Source organism: Hyperolius riggenbachi, chromosome 11, assembly GCF_040937935.1.
Source record: "Hyperolius riggenbachi isolate aHypRig1 chromosome 11, aHypRig1.pri, whole genome shotgun sequence".
Classification (NCBI taxonomy): domain Eukaryota; kingdom Metazoa; phylum Chordata; class Amphibia; order Anura; family Hyperoliidae; genus Hyperolius; species Hyperolius riggenbachi.
Window position 1 is genome coordinate 53,215,548 of NC_090656.1, and position 16,675 is coordinate 53,232,222.

The 16,675-nt window shown below is 47.9% G+C and overlaps 1 protein-coding gene across 2 annotated transcripts in view; it reads left to right on the forward strand.

Annotated features, from left to right (window-relative positions):
- The window catches only part of LOC137538901 (cocaine esterase-like), a 60,497-nt gene that overhangs the window by 16,043 nt on the left and 27,779 nt on the right, over positions 1 to 16,675 (forward strand). For both annotated transcript variants that reach the window (XM_068261323.1, XM_068261324.1), the window contains 4 exons: positions 5,838 to 5,951; positions 7,819 to 7,914; positions 8,058 to 8,198; positions 12,885 to 12,956. In XM_068261323.1, the coding sequence (XP_068117424.1) occupies positions 5,838 to 5,951; positions 7,819 to 7,914; positions 8,058 to 8,198; positions 12,885 to 12,956 (423 nt within the window). The remainder of the gene's footprint in view (positions 1 to 5,837; positions 5,952 to 7,818; positions 7,915 to 8,057; positions 8,199 to 12,884; positions 12,957 to 16,675) is intronic.

The following is a 16,675-nucleotide window of genomic DNA, read 5'->3' on the forward strand; positions in this document are numbered from 1 at the left end:
TGGACCGTTGCCCACTCCCAGCAGCAGTGGCAAAAGGTACATCCTGACGGTGGTGGATTACGCCACCCGCTATCCTGAGGCCATGGCACTTTCCTCCCTGAGGGCGGACAAGGTAGCCGACGCGCTACTTAACATTTTCTCCCGAGTCGGGTTCCCTGCGGAGATGCTCTCTGACCAGGGAACCCAGTTTATGTCCGGACTCATGGAGGCCCTGTGCAAAAAGATACAGATGACGCACCTTGTCTCCAGTCCCTACCACCCGCAGACCAATGGACTGTGTGAGAGGTTCAACGGGTCGCTGAAGCAAATGCTGACCACGTTTGTTGAGTCGCAAGGTGGGGACTGGGAACGATACCTGCCTCATCTGTTGTTTGCATACAGGGAGGTGCCGCAGGAATCTACCGGGTTCTCCCCGTTCGAGCTCCTGTATGGTAGGAATGTCCGAGGACCCCTACAATTGATGCGGGAGACGTGGGAGGGCAAGGGGGACCCCACAGATGTCTCTGTAGTTGATTACGTTCTCAGGTTCAGGGACAAGATGGAGTCCCTCACACAAATGGTAACGGAAAACATGGCCCAGGCTCAGGCCAAACAAAAACTCTGGTATGACCGCACTGCTGGAGAGCGGTCATTTGAAGTAGGTGACAAAGTGTATGCCCTTCTTCCAGTGAGGCAGAACAAGCTGCAAGCAGCCTGGGAGGGACCCTACACTATAGTGCAACGGTTAAACCCTCTGACATATCTGGTGAACATGGGAGGCAGGAAACAGAAAAGCTTTCATGTCAACATGCTGAAGGCCCACCATGACAGGACCAAGTATGTGCTGCCAGTGTGCAGCCGGTTAGAGCAGGGAGAGGCAGACCCCCTGTTAGACCTGCTGGCTGACATACGAGATGTGGACAGCGACCTAAGTGTCAACCCACAACTCTCCTCGTCCCAGCAAGAGCAGTTGCAGGAGGTGCTGGGTCCGTACCAGCACACCTTCTCCGGTGTCCCGGGACGGACCAGTCGGGCAGTGCATAGGGTAGATACGGGCACCCATCCCCCCATCCGGCAATCCGCTTACCGCGTCTCCCCAGAGGTGCAAGCGGACATGCAGAAAGAGGTGAGGGAGATGCTGGAGCTAGGGGTGGTTCAAAAGTCCTGTAGTGCCTGGGCAGCCCCTGTTGTCCTAGTCCCCAAGAAGGACCAGACAACTCGGTTCTGCGTGGACTACAGGAAGTTGAACGCCATCACCACTACAGATGCCTACCCCATGCCTCGCATCGATGAGTTGTTGGATACGCTGGCATCCGCCAGGTACCTATCAATCATGGATCTGAGCCGGGGGTACTGGCAGATACCACTTGCACCTGACGCGAGGCAGAAGTCGGCCTTCATCACCCCTTTTGGCCTCTTCGAGTTCACGATGATGCCCTTTGGGATGAAGAACGCTCCTGCCACGTTTCAGCGGGCCGTAAACGACCTGCTGGAGGGACTGCAAGGGTTCGCTGTAGCGTACTTGGATGACATTGCGGTGTTCAGCCCCACCTGGGAGGAACACCTCAAACACCTGTCCCAGGTACTAGAGAGGCTGGCCGCAGCCAATCTGACAGTTAAGCCGAGTAAGTGTCAGATTGGTATGACCGAGGTGCAGTACTTAGGTCACCGGGTGGGGGGTAACACCCTGAAACCTGACACGGGAAAGGTGGACGCCATCCTGGCATGGCCTCGGCCTATCACGAAAAAGCAGGTCCAGGCGTTCCTGGGGACCGCCGGCTACTATAGGAAATTTGTTCCAGCCTATAGTACCCTGGCGAAGCCCCTGACCGATGCCACTAGCAAGAAACACCCCAAGGTTGTTAGCTGGACCCCCGCTTGCGAGAACGCCTTCCAAGCGTTGAAGCAGGCACTCGCGAGTGCCCCTGTGCTGCAAGCCCCGGATTTCAGTCGTCGGTTTGTTGTGCAAACCGATGCCTCTGACTACGGTCTCGGCGCAGTCCTCAGCCAGGTGGATGGACAGGGCGATGAACACCCTATCCTCTACCTGAGCCGGAAGCTCCTGCCCCGAGAGGTAGCCTACTCCACCACTGAAAAGGAGTGCCTAGCGATCGTGTGGGCCCTACAGAAACTACAATCGTATCTGTACGGTCGCTCTTTCACGATCATTACCGACCATAACCCCCTCAGTTGGCTAAACCGTACTGCTGGGACCAATGGCAAGCTCCTACGGTGGAGCCTGTCATTGCAACAGTACGACTTTACGATCCAACACAAAGCAGGCAGCCGACACCAGAACGCCGATGGGCTATCCCGTTGCAACGGGGAACTAGATCAGACATCGCAGGTTAGCGGCAACGACACACATCTTGCTGATGCATGTCTATCTGCCTTCTCCCCAGGGGGGGCTGTCACGGACGGTTGCGTCCTGTAACCGCCCGTGAAGGAAAGCGATCGCACTCGATCGCTCTGCATCGATTGCGCTTCAAATCGATACAATCTGGGTTGAGTGTGTAGGGGCAGCTGCAGTCTCTTCTCACTCAAGAGAGAGAGCACCAGCAGGCTGGATGGCTCTTTTGATATGCTAATGAGCCTAATCTGCCCTGGAGAGCCCTGGCTTCAAGCTGTGCTGATGGCCCATCCATCAGGTACAAGGTGACAAGCATCCTGGCAGAAGCAATCTAGCTGGGGGGAAAGCCAGACCCACTGGCGCCCTCACTGCAGGGGAGATGACACCTAGCTGGCTGCCCAAACTTCAAAGAAGCCTTTGCCTGGGAATAACCTCAGTCTCATAGCCTAATTCATAACTTCCCAGATCTGTCATATTTCTGGGGTTCCTGAGGTAGCAGCGTTGCCAAACGTGGGGGAAGGGTAGCATGAGCCCCGGTGCTGGTTCTGAGGAAGTTTCAGAACCTTCTGAGGTAAGGACTGCCAGGTAGGCAGTTCTAAAGTGCCCTGATGATACCACAGGGGTCCCACCCCTCATGTCTGGTATCAGGGCGCTGGGTAAATCGAGACAGACCTGAAAATGTTAATAAATCTGCCCTGACCTGTACGGTTCTGTGAGATGGAGCCCATATATGGGTAGATATGATTTCTAGCCCCCAGGATAAGGGGAGGGCTCATCTCATCCTCTAAGGGGGTGTGTGGCTCCCCGCCCTCACTCCCTCCTACTGACTCAGGGGCATAAGAATGGCAGAGGACCCAAAACTCAGTGTCCTCCACACTGAACCATCTTGCACTCATCAGATGCCAGCTTGAGGATATGCTGGTATCCACCTGGTCTGAACTCTGGACTTTGAAACCAAGGACTTTATGATTCTTCCCACAATAAGGACATCTTTCCAGGAACTAAGTAATTTTCTCCCTTCTTTTATTTTTCATACTGGCTATTACTGTTTTCATAATTGTTGATTTTCATAATTGTCTGTATATATTAATTATTTATATTGCGTGAATAAACGACTTTCTCCAAGTCATTCACTTTCCGCTACCCTGCTTATCAGCACACACAGAAATGATCCCGGGTCTCTGAAGATACGCTACTGTTTGTTTGTTGTTGGCTAGACAGAATATCGTGTGTTTAACCGTTTTATTCGCAGGATTAGTCAGTCAGTTAGTGGGCCCCACGGTCCCATAGTAACCGCGGTGGTGGCAGTTTACTCTGAACCAGTAGGTGACGTTGTAATCACCCGTGTCTCACAGGCTCCCTTCTGAGTTGTCTGCGGCTAATTCTTAACGGTTCCTGCGCCTTGACTGCGACCAGAGTTCGCACGATCTGTGCGCTGGCACCGTTTAGAAGGCTAAGTGCGGTCAGCCACTGAGGGCTCCTGTGACACTATCTATCTATCTATCCATTTAGTATCTATCTATCCGACTAACCATACAGTATCTATCTATCACTCTATCTATCTATCTATCTATCTATCTATCTATCTATCTATCTATCTATCTATCTGTCTGTGATTGGCAGACACATTTGGTGTCTGTGTGCTAAAGTGCATATGGTAATAAAGAGTTGGAGTTGACTAATTGAATGAGGAGGTAGAGGAAATATAAAAAGGCACAGGGCTAGATTCGCTAAAGCAGCGCAGCTTAGTTTGAGCAATGTGAGTTAAAAAATCCCCAGCACACGCTATGAGCAGGGGTGCTGAGTAGCGTGCGCTGCTAACTTAGGCGCACTCCCTGTAAAGTACTGGCCGCTCCTATAAGCCCCCCTTAGCCCCATCGAGTCCTGTGGATTTGAAGGATGTGATCCCCGCACTTTGATTGGCCCAATAGGCTGCCTGTAACTTAACAGGTAGCCTCCCCTCACCACCATAGAGCTGGGCATTGACTCAAAGTTCAGCTCCGCCTTGCTCGCTCCTCGCTGTGCTGCCCTGCGGAATAGTTCAGACCTCAGATCAGCGGTAACCTGACCTCAGTGAAGAGACAGCCAGGCGAACGGTGCACGGTGACGGCACGTATACTTCAAATACAGGAAGTGAGCAGTGATGTCATTTCCTGTATATGCACCATCACTGTGCACTATTTGACTGGCTGTCTCTTCACCGCTGATCTGAGCTCTGAAGTATGCCGCAGGGCAGCACAGTGTGGAGCGAGCAAGGGGGAGCTGAACTTTGTGGAGACAGGACTGGACCAGGACAAGTGGCAGGCAGGCAATTAAGTGGCAGGCATACCTGGCGTGTACCACCTGGCCAACAGAGAAGTACCACTGGTGGTACGCGTACCACAGTTTGAAAAGCCCTGCCCTATATTGTAGTTTGTTCAGTCCAACAAGCCAAGAGATTCTCAGATTACGACTGAGGTTAAGTTTCAGAACCACACAGGGCTCTTTCATCAGAGAAATACATCTGTACTGTTATGACTGTAAAGCAGGCCATACACTGGCCCGATTTGCGCCCGTTTCGACAGCAGATTCGATCACTGGGATCGAATCTGCTGCCAATCGTTCACGCTACACGCCGAATTTCGATCCATTTCGTCCGATCCCGTCGATCGTGCCGTGCGGAAAATAACCGTCGATCGCCCGCGGGTAAAGAGCGCATCGCTAGCGGCGTTCGAGTGCCCGACGACCGACGCAATAGAGCCCGCATACATTACCTGCTCCGCCGGCGCGACTGCAGTCTCCCGGTCACCGCTGCTCTGTCTGCGCTCTGGTCTCCAGGTCCGGCATGCCTCACTTCTTCTAGCCCGGCAGGAAGTTTAAACAGTAGAGCGCCCTCTACTGTTTAAACTTCCTGCCGAGCTAGAAGAAGTGAGGCATGCCGGACCTGGAGACCAGAGCGCAGACAGAGCAGCGGTGACCGGGGGACTGGAGTCGCGCCGGCGGAGCAGGTAATGTATGCGGGCGGGCGGGGGCAGCAGCAGCAGCACCACCACAACAGATTGTGAACGGTTTCAGGCTGAAATCGGTTCACAATCTGTTTGCTGTAAAGGTGGCCATACGATCCCTCTCTGATCAGATTCGATCAGAGAGGGATCTATCTGTTGGTCGAATCTGATGGCAAATCGACCAGTGTATGGCCACCTTAATGCAGCCTCAAAACATTTGCATGCTATACTCAATATGGATGTCAAATCACTCATACAATCTTGACTTTCACAAGATAAAGAAATGTAACCAGGAATACTTTAATGGAGTTATTAAGCAAAAAACCCTCCCCCCTCTCTATTTACCCGGGGCTTCTTCCAGCCCCTTGCAGCCGACATGTCCCATGCAGCATCTCTGTTCGCAGCTGCCGGCACGGGGTTCCCGCCAGGGCAGAGTTCGACCCCCTCTACTGCGCCTGCACGAGCTCCACTGTCAATCAAGTCCACGTTGTCCATAGTGTATTATACTGTTGGTTTCACTTCAGGTGTTATCACCGCTGTCCAAGGATTTGTTCCACCGCGCCATCGCACAGAGCGGAGTATCCACCATGCCGGGTCTGATGGTCAGCAAACCGGAGGAGCTTACTTTTTACAGGAATGTAAGTTTATCCCCTTTAATGTTCCTGACCTGGCCTTGTCTCTGATAGTATTAAGGTGGCATTTAAAGAGACTCTGTAACAAAATGTTGAGCCTTATTTCTTCTATGCTATAAGTTCCTATGCCTGTTCTAATGTGGTCTGTCTTACTGCAACCTTTTCTAGTTGCACTGTCTCTGTAATAAATCTTATCTCCTTTCCTCTGTCGTGTCTGTCGGCTGAGGCTGGAATGTGTGGAATGTGCAGCATTGCTTGTCATTGGCAGAAGCTTTACACACACCCTCCATGCTCTGCATGAGTCACACAGTAAGCTAGTTCTCAGCCTATGATACTGTGGTTAGAAGCCAGTCTTTTGTTTGTAAACACTGCCTAAAACTGTTAATTACAAACCAGGATTGCAGCAGAGAGTGGCAGAAACAGCACAGAGGGGCCCAGGAGAACATAAGTAATAGAATGGTATGCTTTTTATTGTAAGAATATTAGAGTACAGATTATCTTTAAGTAATTTTCCTATATCTATATATTGCAGTTTATTGAATGTAGCCCTGCCCTCCCACTGAGGCTTAGTCTAGGCTGTTTATTTTGCAACCCCCCCCCCCCCCCCCCCCATTTCCCCTGAGCACTCTGGGATACCAGCAATATTTTCTACTGGCTTTAGAACTCACAGTAAAAGAACATTCGGCAGAGATCACCTGCCAGTACTATTATTATTATTTATTGTATTTATTAAGCGCCAACATAATTCGCAGTGCTACTAAAGAGGTTGTCACCAGTGATACATTTCAGAATGTAAATCAGGATGAGGAAAGGGTTTACAATGGGCAAACACTGACTAAATAATCTATAAATGAATATAGTATATTAAAAAAAAAAAATTGGCTGCAGTTCCTCTAACTGCAAAAATAGCTTCTAACAGATGTAGGAGATGATTTAACCACTTGATGACCCACCCTTTACCCCCCCTTAAGGACCAGTGCTGTTTTTACTGATCTGTGCTGGGTGGGCTCTGCAGCCCCCAGCACAGATCAGGTAGCAGGCAGAGAGATCAGATTGCCCCCCTTTTTTCCCCCCTATGGGGATGATGTGCTGGGGGGGTCTGATCTCTTCTGCCTGCTGGGTGATGCGGGGGGGGGGGGGCACCTCAAAGCCCCCCTCCGCGGCGAAATTCCCCCCTCCCTCTCCTACCTGCTGCCCCCCCGGCGATCGAGGCTGCACAGGACGCTATCCGTCCTGTGCAGCCAGTGACAGGACGTCCCCTGTCACATGGAGGCGATCCCCGGCCGCTGATTGGCCGGGGATCGCCGATCTGCCTTACGGTGCTGCTGCGCAGCAGCGCCGTACAAATGTAAACAAAGCGGATTATTTCCGCTTGTGTTTACATTTAGCCTGCGAGCCGCCATCGGCGGCCCGCAGGCTATTCACGGAGCCCCCCGCCGTGAATTGACAGGAAGCAGCCGCTCGCGCGAGTGGCTACTTCCTGATTAATTAGCCTGCAGCTGGCGACGCAGTACTGCGTCGCTGGTCCTGCAGCTGCCACTTTGCCGACGCACGGTATAAGCGTGGTTAAAGAAGCTTCAGTTGCCTTCATCATGACAGACCAAATCATAAAAATGTGCTCACAATTCAGTTTTAGCATCTAGTCTTTCATTTTGAGCTTAGTTAACCTAAGCAGGTGCTTTTTGGGTGTCCAGGAGCCTATCTGGTCCCGTCTCTGTCCCTCTTACATATGGGATTCGGAATAGGTCAAATATTACGCTTAGCAGGGAACTAGAGGAACCACTGCTTTTGTTGATGATGATGGTGGCACACAGAGACAAGATGGCAGATTGGAAGGTAATGCTGCCTCATCTTCTCTGGCTTTACTTTTCAGTTTGTGGCAAATTCGTCCGGATGTGACCCAGCGACCTTGGTGGACTGCCTAAAGGAAAAGTCCGAGCAAGAAATCATCTCCATCATCTCATTCAATGTATGTTACAACACCAGCCTCTTCTCCACCAGTATTTGTAGACCAACAATCATTTCTCACTCAGATACAGTCTGTGTTGAGCTAACATCTTCAGTGATAGTTCTTCTTTAATAGTTAAAGTCATGTCCATTGTGTCTGTGCAGAAATTTTTAGTAATACCGACATGCGTGGATGGAATCTTCCTACCAAAACCGGCAGAGGAGATCTTGGCTGCCAGAGAAAACATCAAGGTCCCATTTCTGATTGGGGTGAATAATCATGAGTTTGGATGGCTAATTCCAAAGGTAAGAAATCCAATTACTGTTTGGTTGTAGTAGGAACATATTGTCCTTTTGAGTGTTAAGGTGTGTACACAGGCAAAACTGTTGTAGGCCAAAGATATCAGAACTCGATCCCTCAGATAACTATTCAAGGGCCCAGAATGTACAGACGCTTTGCCCTGCTATAGCAGAGCAACACGTCTGTTTCTATGGGGAAGTGAGGAGGAATGAGAAGGAGCAGGTCCGGTGGGAGGAATAAGGAGGGGAACAATGAGGGATAAGGGGGACAGGTCCTGGGATACAGAGCAGCTGCAGGGGAGCTTCATATTGTACCTCATTCTGGCAGCATACAAGTCCTCTTCACTTTCTCCTAATGCAATATTGACAGCCACATAAAAATCCCACGTACATACTGTTAGTAGATAAATACCTTTTCTAACTTGCTTTGTAAGCACATGTGAGCATAGCATAGATTGTATTTCAGCATCTTATCCCTTCTAAGCCTCGTGTCACACTTAACTGCCCTCAGCCAATCAGTAATGAGCAGGGATGTGGGAGGGGAGATAACAAGCTTCCTTCTCAACGGCAATTTACCAAATAGAGTCAGGCTGACTAAGATAAGATTCATTACAGCAGACATATTTAAGACTAGATTGGAATGCCGGCAATGCAGGGTCATGTTGTAGACTGCTTAATAAACACAGAGCAGTGAGTAAATGGAATTGATTTTGTGGCTGACAATCTCAATTTAAGTGTATGCACACATGCAGCCAATCACCTAACATCTCCCGATGCCAGTCACATGACATGCAGTGTTTGGAGCAGCTAGGTCTGCATGGTGGCTAGACTGATGAGGAACTGAGAACTTATATTGCGCTTTTCTCCTAGTGTACTGAAAGCACCAGAGTTGCAGCCACAAGGGGTGCTCTATAGGCGGTAGCAGAGTTAGGGAGTCTTGCCAAAGGTCTCCTCACTGAATAGGTGCTTTTAACTGAACAGGAAGAGCATGTGAGGACCTGTCTGCCACCAAAATAAGGTACACTATGAAGCTCTGCTGTCCTGCTACTCTGCATACTCTGCTGGGGGTTGAGGTTAGGGCTCGGTGTTGTTGCAGGAAGGAGATGGCTGCACACACATGGGGGAAGGGGGGTTCTGGGACAGTTTTTTTACACCCCTGCCTCTGAACTATGAGAATCCCTGTAGAGCAAGGTAGAAGTTTGCTATGAAGAAGGATGAGAGATGTTGGTCAGTAGGCCTCCGTGTAGTTGAGTCTGAATAGTAATCTATGAAAATAATGGATTTCATGGGAATGCACAATGGAAGAAAGAACCAAGCTTTACTTTACATCACAGCAACAGGAAGCACTAGGGCCAGTTCTAGACTTTTCGCGGCAAACTTGTGAGGATGCACCCCCCATCCTCCGATTTGGAATTAACCCGACAATTTGCACTGTGCCCCTAAAAAACATCCTCAGTATAGGTAGGTGGTAGCCAGGTATAGGTGCCCCCGGTATAGGTTAGCTAGGTATAGTTGCCCCCAGTATAGGTAGTTAGCCAGGTATAGTTGCCTCCAGTATAGGTAGCCAGACATAGGTGCCTCCAGTATAGGTTAGCCAGATATACAATCTAGAATATGACATATTTTCAGTTGTTTCACACTTTTTGGTTATGTACTATACTTCCACATGTGTTAATTCATAGTTTGGATGCCTTCAGTGTGACTCTACAATGTTCATAGTCATGCAAATAAAGAAAACTCTTTAAATGAGAAGGTGTGTCCAAACCTTTGGTCTGTACTGTAGATGTCCCCAGTATTGGTTAGCTATGCATAGGTGCCCCCGTAAAGGTAGCCATGTATAGTTGCCCCCAGTATAGGTAGCCAGTATAGGTGTGCCCAGTATAGATAGCTGTCTCTGCCACCTGATGCACACAATTCAACTGGCCTTATGGGCGGACCACCCCTGGGAACCACAACATTTCAGTCTTCAAGGGCTTGACAATCAAAACATCATACTTGCTGTTACTAGGGCGAGATTTCTGGAAAGGCTATGATAGCTCCGGCCTTAGGCAGCTGCAACCCAAGGGGCACCTGGAAAACAAATGGGTTGATACGTATGAAAGAGGAGGCTGAAAAGGGGAGCAGCACATGAAAAAGGGAAGCAGAGGCCCAAAGGAGCTGTACATGAAAGAAAGGGGCTTCTGTACATGAGTAATACACAAGGAAGAGGGGCTGCACATGGAATGGGAGGGGCACTGCTGCACATGGAAGGGGATCCACAACATACTTGGCCTAGAGGCACAAAAAGTATAAATCTGGCCTTGGCTGTTACTGTCTGTGATACTCAACAGGCTTTTTTACTTTGAGTGGTTTCAATGACATCATGCGCTTTTGTAATAAAAATTATGAATTGAATTGCAGTTTCATTTCGAATTCGACTACAAGTCGGAATTACGTGTTGTATCCATAATTACGAATCAAATTAATAACAAATAGCAAAGCTCATGTATGTGCTAGAAACCCCAAATTTGGTATGTTAAGGAGGACGGGGAAACAAGAGGAAAATTTTTTTTTTCAAAAAGACCCTGTAGTTTTTCAGATAATTGATGTTAAGGTTAGAGGAATAAAAGTTGCTATTTAAAGGTGGTAAAATGACAGATATTGTATCAACGTGTACATAAATGTATTTATCCTACCTAATAATATACAAGTGTCCATGCGTCCTGTCCGCTTTTGCGCTACTGCGCATGTCAAGCACTGACAGCTGTTGGGACAGGACGCAGGGCGGGAGAGCGCGGGGCGTGCGGCGGTAGAGCATGTGTGCGAGGGTGCGCGCGGTGGAGACAGACCTAGAGCCCGTTAGGTTACTAGTATATATATATGTGTGTGTTTAGAGTGTGTGAAATGAAAATAAAAAAAGACGTGGGGTCTCCCGGACCTCTTTAACCCCTTGTCCCCCATGCAGGCTGAGCTAGCCAGAATGCAGAGCCCGAGCCCCAGCCGCATGGTCCATGGTATGGGGGGCTCTGGAGGAGAGGGGCGGCCAAACCTCCCCCTCTCCCCCAGAGCCCTTGTCCAATCCAGTGCCCCAGGAGGAGGTGGGGGTCAACTATGCCCTGGGGGTTCATGGTGGCATCTGGGAATCCTCTTCAAGAAAGGGGCCCCCAGATGTCAGTCCCCTCCCCAGGATAAATGAGTATAGGGATACATTTTACCCCTTATCCATTTCCACAAAGAGTTAAAAAGAAAAAAAAACGCAACAACAAAAAAAGCCCTTTAATGTTCTTAATTAACAATACATACTTACCGTTAAAAAAGTTCCCATGCCAACATCCTCGGAAATAGTCCCACACCAATATTCTTTAATCTTGCGACCTTGATTGAAGATCTCCGCCGACCACTGCCACATGCCGCTTCCTGCACAGCTCTCAGCTATACTTAGTATAACTTGGAGCCCCGTCTCCTGACGCTGCACCGCCGGCTCCTGATGTCCTCCCCGCCTTCCACCCCTATCACCCCCACCCATGGGTGCACTAGATGCCAACATAGATAGGGGTGATAGGTGTGTTCAGGTAGGGAGGACAGCAGGAGCAAGCGGTTAAGCATCCAGACTTACTATACTAAGTATAGCTGAGAGCAGAAGCATCTTCAAATAACCCTCCAAGGCTCCCCATTGGTCTATTAACAGGCCAATGCTAATCAGGAGGTTTCTGCTCTCAGCTATACTAAGTATAGCTGAGAGCTGCGCAGGGGAGCGGTGTGGCGGCGGCCAGCGGAGATCTTCAATCAAGATCGCAATATTAGAGGATATTTTTTGTTGTTGTGTTTTTATTTCTTTTTAACTTCTTGTGTAAATGAATAAGGGTTACTGCGTGCCCCTATACTCATTTCTCATGGGGAGGGAGCTGTCATCTGGGAGTTCCCTTCGTAAAGGGGACTCCCAGATGCCACTATGAAGCCCCCCCCCCCCCCGGCGTCGTCAACCCCCACCTCCTCCTGGGGCACTGGAGGTGGGGAAGAGCTTCTTGTCCATGGATTGGACAAGGGCTCTGGGGGAGGCTTGGCCACCCCTCTCCTCCAGAGCCCCCCATACCATGGACCATGCAGTCTCCATAGGAAAATGATGACCAGTACCGGCATAGCTCAGGGTGCAAAGCCCCACTCCACATTCTGGCTATCCTAGCCTGCATGGGTGTCAAGTGGTTAAAAAGGGGGGACTCCACACCATTGTGTTTCATTTTCCACACACTGAACATATATGTAAAAAAAAATACATTTATATACAAAACTGCATTATCTTATTTCCGAGTCCATTCGTAATTATGAGTCAAATTTGAATGCAATTACGGGCGCATTCGTGATCACTGCTGATCACAAATGATGATTATGAGATCGAAAATGTAGGATTCGGTTGTAATTATGACCGATTCGTGATTACAATTTCGTAATGAGCATCCCTGGTTACTGTGATATAAAGTAATGCAAAGTTGGCAACCCATCCAGGTAGAGTCCCAGTTCTTTTTTCCATTGTGCCTCTTACTTGGTCCATCAGGGATCTGGACGTTACTGGTTTGTTTCCCTCTTATTGTGTGGAGTTACATGCTATTTGGATGGATTCATAAGAACAAACTGGCAGCCACTGGAACTACAGATAGAGGATAAGAAGGTACAAATGTGACAATACTAACTATTAATGTTTGTGTCTCTGAACAGAGCGGGGACTTGCTGATCTTTGATGGATTGCCAAAGAAGTCTCTCCAGTCATATCTCAATCCTGAATTCTTGGTAAGACCTCCAGCTGTGGCACGCTTCTTCTGAGGCCAGGACACAAAACCTGATTTACTATTATTTTTCAGGGGCAGAGAACCCTATGTGACATGTGACTGTAATTTTGCAATCTCTGATGAAAGGGGAGAAAATGCGCGCTAAAATATTTTAAATGGTTGGAACACAAGAAAATTGCATAACAGCATGGTTGCTCTTCTTGCTCTTCCATTAACATTTACTGGATCTAAACACCATTGCAGGGCAAATGTAGCATGCACTGCGTTGGCTTTTAGGTAGAAATTGAATCGCACAAGTGGGAAAACAGCACCACAATTACAATTCTCAATCTTGGTGCCCTTGCGGTCAAAAAATCAGGAGCAATCAAAAAATCGAATAGAAACTCACCCAATGAAAAACCTGATGGAGCGGTGTGGGCTGTACATGCAGATAGGCACCCAGTGCTATAACAAGTTAGAACTCTTTACTGAAGAAAAACATGCAGAGATAAATTATACACCACCATAAGAAAATGCAGCTTACTAAGAACTTAAGGGTACATAGAGAATACAGGAAATAACAATCCCATAAAGATCAGCATCACATTTTACACACAGTGACATCTTGTGGTTGTTTTACTATACTGCGGTTTAGGTAATACTCCTGTAGATACTTCCAACACCCCTTCTTAGTCCTAAACTGACAGCCCAATTTTCTTTATCAGTTCTAAATGTTTTTTCATGGGTAGAGACTTTGTAAAAACATCAGCTATCATGTCTTCAGTTGGACAATACTCCAATTTAACATGTCCTCATTCTTGTAAGTCTCTCAAGAAATTATACTTTACATCTCACATTATCTCATTCCATCTGTGCGAGTGCAGTGCATCCCTTGGTTATCCTCAAATATTGGTGTAGCACCTGCCTTTCTTTGATCCAGGTCTTCCAATAGTTGTCTTAGCCAAATTATTAGTTCTTGACTTGCTTGTGCTGCTGTTACATATGCTACATATTCAGCTTTAGTTGAAGACAGTGTTACACTTGGCTGCTTCCTGCTGGTCCAGCTGATTAGTCCATCAGTGACTAGAAACACATAACCACTGGTAGACTTTCAATCACTGGAATCACTAGCTCAATCTGCATCAACATACCCAATCAAGCCATTCTTCCCAGTGAATGCTAGTTTCAGTTTGAAGTGCGTGGTGCCCTTCAAGTAACATCTGACTTGGTTGAAACACTTTTCTCCATAGGAATCCTATTGCTGTAGACTACATGTCCGGTCACTTTCTCTATTTTATGACATTGGTCAAGAAGAAAACTCCCATCTTCATCTCTCTCAATCTGCATACCAAGGGAATGTTTCACATTACCTAGGTCTTTTGCTTCAAAGCTATAATTTAGAATTTCGAAGACTCTGGAACAGGGGTGTAACTAGGCCCCACCGGGCCCCCCTGCAGATTTTCAGAGCGGGCCCCCCCCTCCCTGGGGCCCACACGGGGCCGTTTTGTGGGGGCTGGAGGGGTGGCAGCATGAGGGGAAAGCCGTGGCCACAGTCGGCGGGGAGAGGGGAAGTCTCCCCCCCCTCTCCCTCACCTTGGGCCTCTCCCCTCTGAGCTCCCCTCCAGCTTAAATGTGTGTCCCTGGGCAGCGGCGGGCAGGAAACAAATACATACCTTTCCGTGCGCTCCAGCCTGCGTTCCTCTCGCTAGCCTCTGACGTGACTTCCTGTTACACCGGAAGTCGCGTCAGAGGCTAGTGAGAGGAACGCAGGCTGGTGGAGCGCACGGAAGGTATGTATCTGTCTCCTGCTCGCCGCTGCTCGCCGCAGCTCCCGGACACATATGTAAGCTGGAGTGGAGCGCAGAGGGGAGAGCCCCGAGGTGAGGGAGAGCGGGGGGGGGGGGGGGGGGGGAACTTCCCCTCTCCCGCCGACTGTGGCCACGGCTTTCCCCTCATGCTGCCACCCCTCTAGCCCCCACAAAACGGCCCCGTGCGGGCTCCCCCACGGGAGCAGGGGCTGCAGGCCCTTTTGTTCCGCCAGTGCTCTGGAATGATCCCTTTCTTGCTCGTAACATACTAGCAGGTCATCCACATATGTTAGTTTATAAGTCAGAGGCGCCCCAACAACAATTCCAACTGAGGGCTTCTAGCTCACAGTGCCATCGCTGGCATAGATGGATCTGGATCTATTCCTTAGTCCACCAGTTACAATGATTATAACTGTGGCACTGTATGATATAACCAAGACAAGGTCTTAACGAACTGCAACACCATCCACTTGTGATGCCCCTCTGCAGTGGTTCCTTCCACCTGTATATGCACTCGAAGTGCAGAAAGTTAAAGCACAGAGGCCACTTTGTGTCTCTCAATAGGCGCATAAAACTTGTATTTAGTTTAAAATCATACAAAAACATTGTGCAGGGGTCACTTACATCAAGAGGGTCCTAATCCACTAAAGGCCCTCTTGGCGTTTAGCAGTCGTAACTTATGCAGGCGTACAGTTTGCAGGATAAGCTCCCTTAGCCTTAGGCCTCGTTCCCATTGCGTTTTACTCGTGTGGCCGTTCGCTTTGGCTGTTTTTGACTCGTATTTTATTTTACATTTCTGTGCATTGGACATTTTTGATAAGCGCTTTTCCAAGCACTTTTGCAGAGCGTTTGCGTTTTTTCACTTCCTGACGTCAATCAGGAAGTGAACTCTTTGATCCGGAAAAGAATAAATACAATGTATTTATTCTTAAAAACACTCATGCAATCGCTGCACAAAGCGATTTTGTGAGCGTTTTGCGTTTTCCTATACCTTCCATTGAGGCGGAATCGCCTCAAAAATGGCCCAAGTACCACTTATCTGAGCGGATCGGAAACAAACTGCTCAAATGTGAACTTTCTAATAGAGAATCATTGCACAAGCGCTTTGAGGGCGATCTGAAAATCGCCAGCGCTTAACAAATGACAAAAATGCCCCTAGTGTGAACGAGACCTCAGAGTATAATCCAAACGCCATGCATAGTTTAACAGTGCCGATAAGAACAATAATAAATACAATGCAATAAGAACAATCATAAATACAGTTTTAAAAACAACGTGAATACTCCCATATATCCAGTGCATATATCCAGCGCATGAACGTCGCATATCATTTCACATAAATGTCATAAATATAAATGTCTCATAATGTATTACACTTATCCATCATAAAAACAAAACAATTATAAAGGATATTAAATGGAATAAAAACATATATAAGTACTAGAAGATATTATATTGTCATCCCTATTGCACAGTCCAAAGGATTAAATATTAAAGGCCCATACACACGTCGGATTTCCGCGAACGACGGGTCGTTTGAACGTCCCGTCGTTCGCCCGCTAAATCGGGCTTGTGTACAGACTATCGTTCGCTTGATAAGAGTGAGTTTGAGCGATCCCCCGGCAGATATATATATATATATATATATATATATATATATATATATATATATATATATATATATATATATATATATATATATATATATATATATATATATATATATATATATATATATATATATGAGTCTTATATTTCTTAATCAGTTCTCCTCATTCTTACCATCATTTCATTGCTTTGATGCCATCTTGTGGACAAAAAAATATTATTGCACAGTTTATTTCAATATGTCCCCTATTCTTTTTTTTTTTATAAATAATCTTATTGATTTTAATAATTGCCCAAGGGGCGGAGGGCAGAAACAGGTACTTTA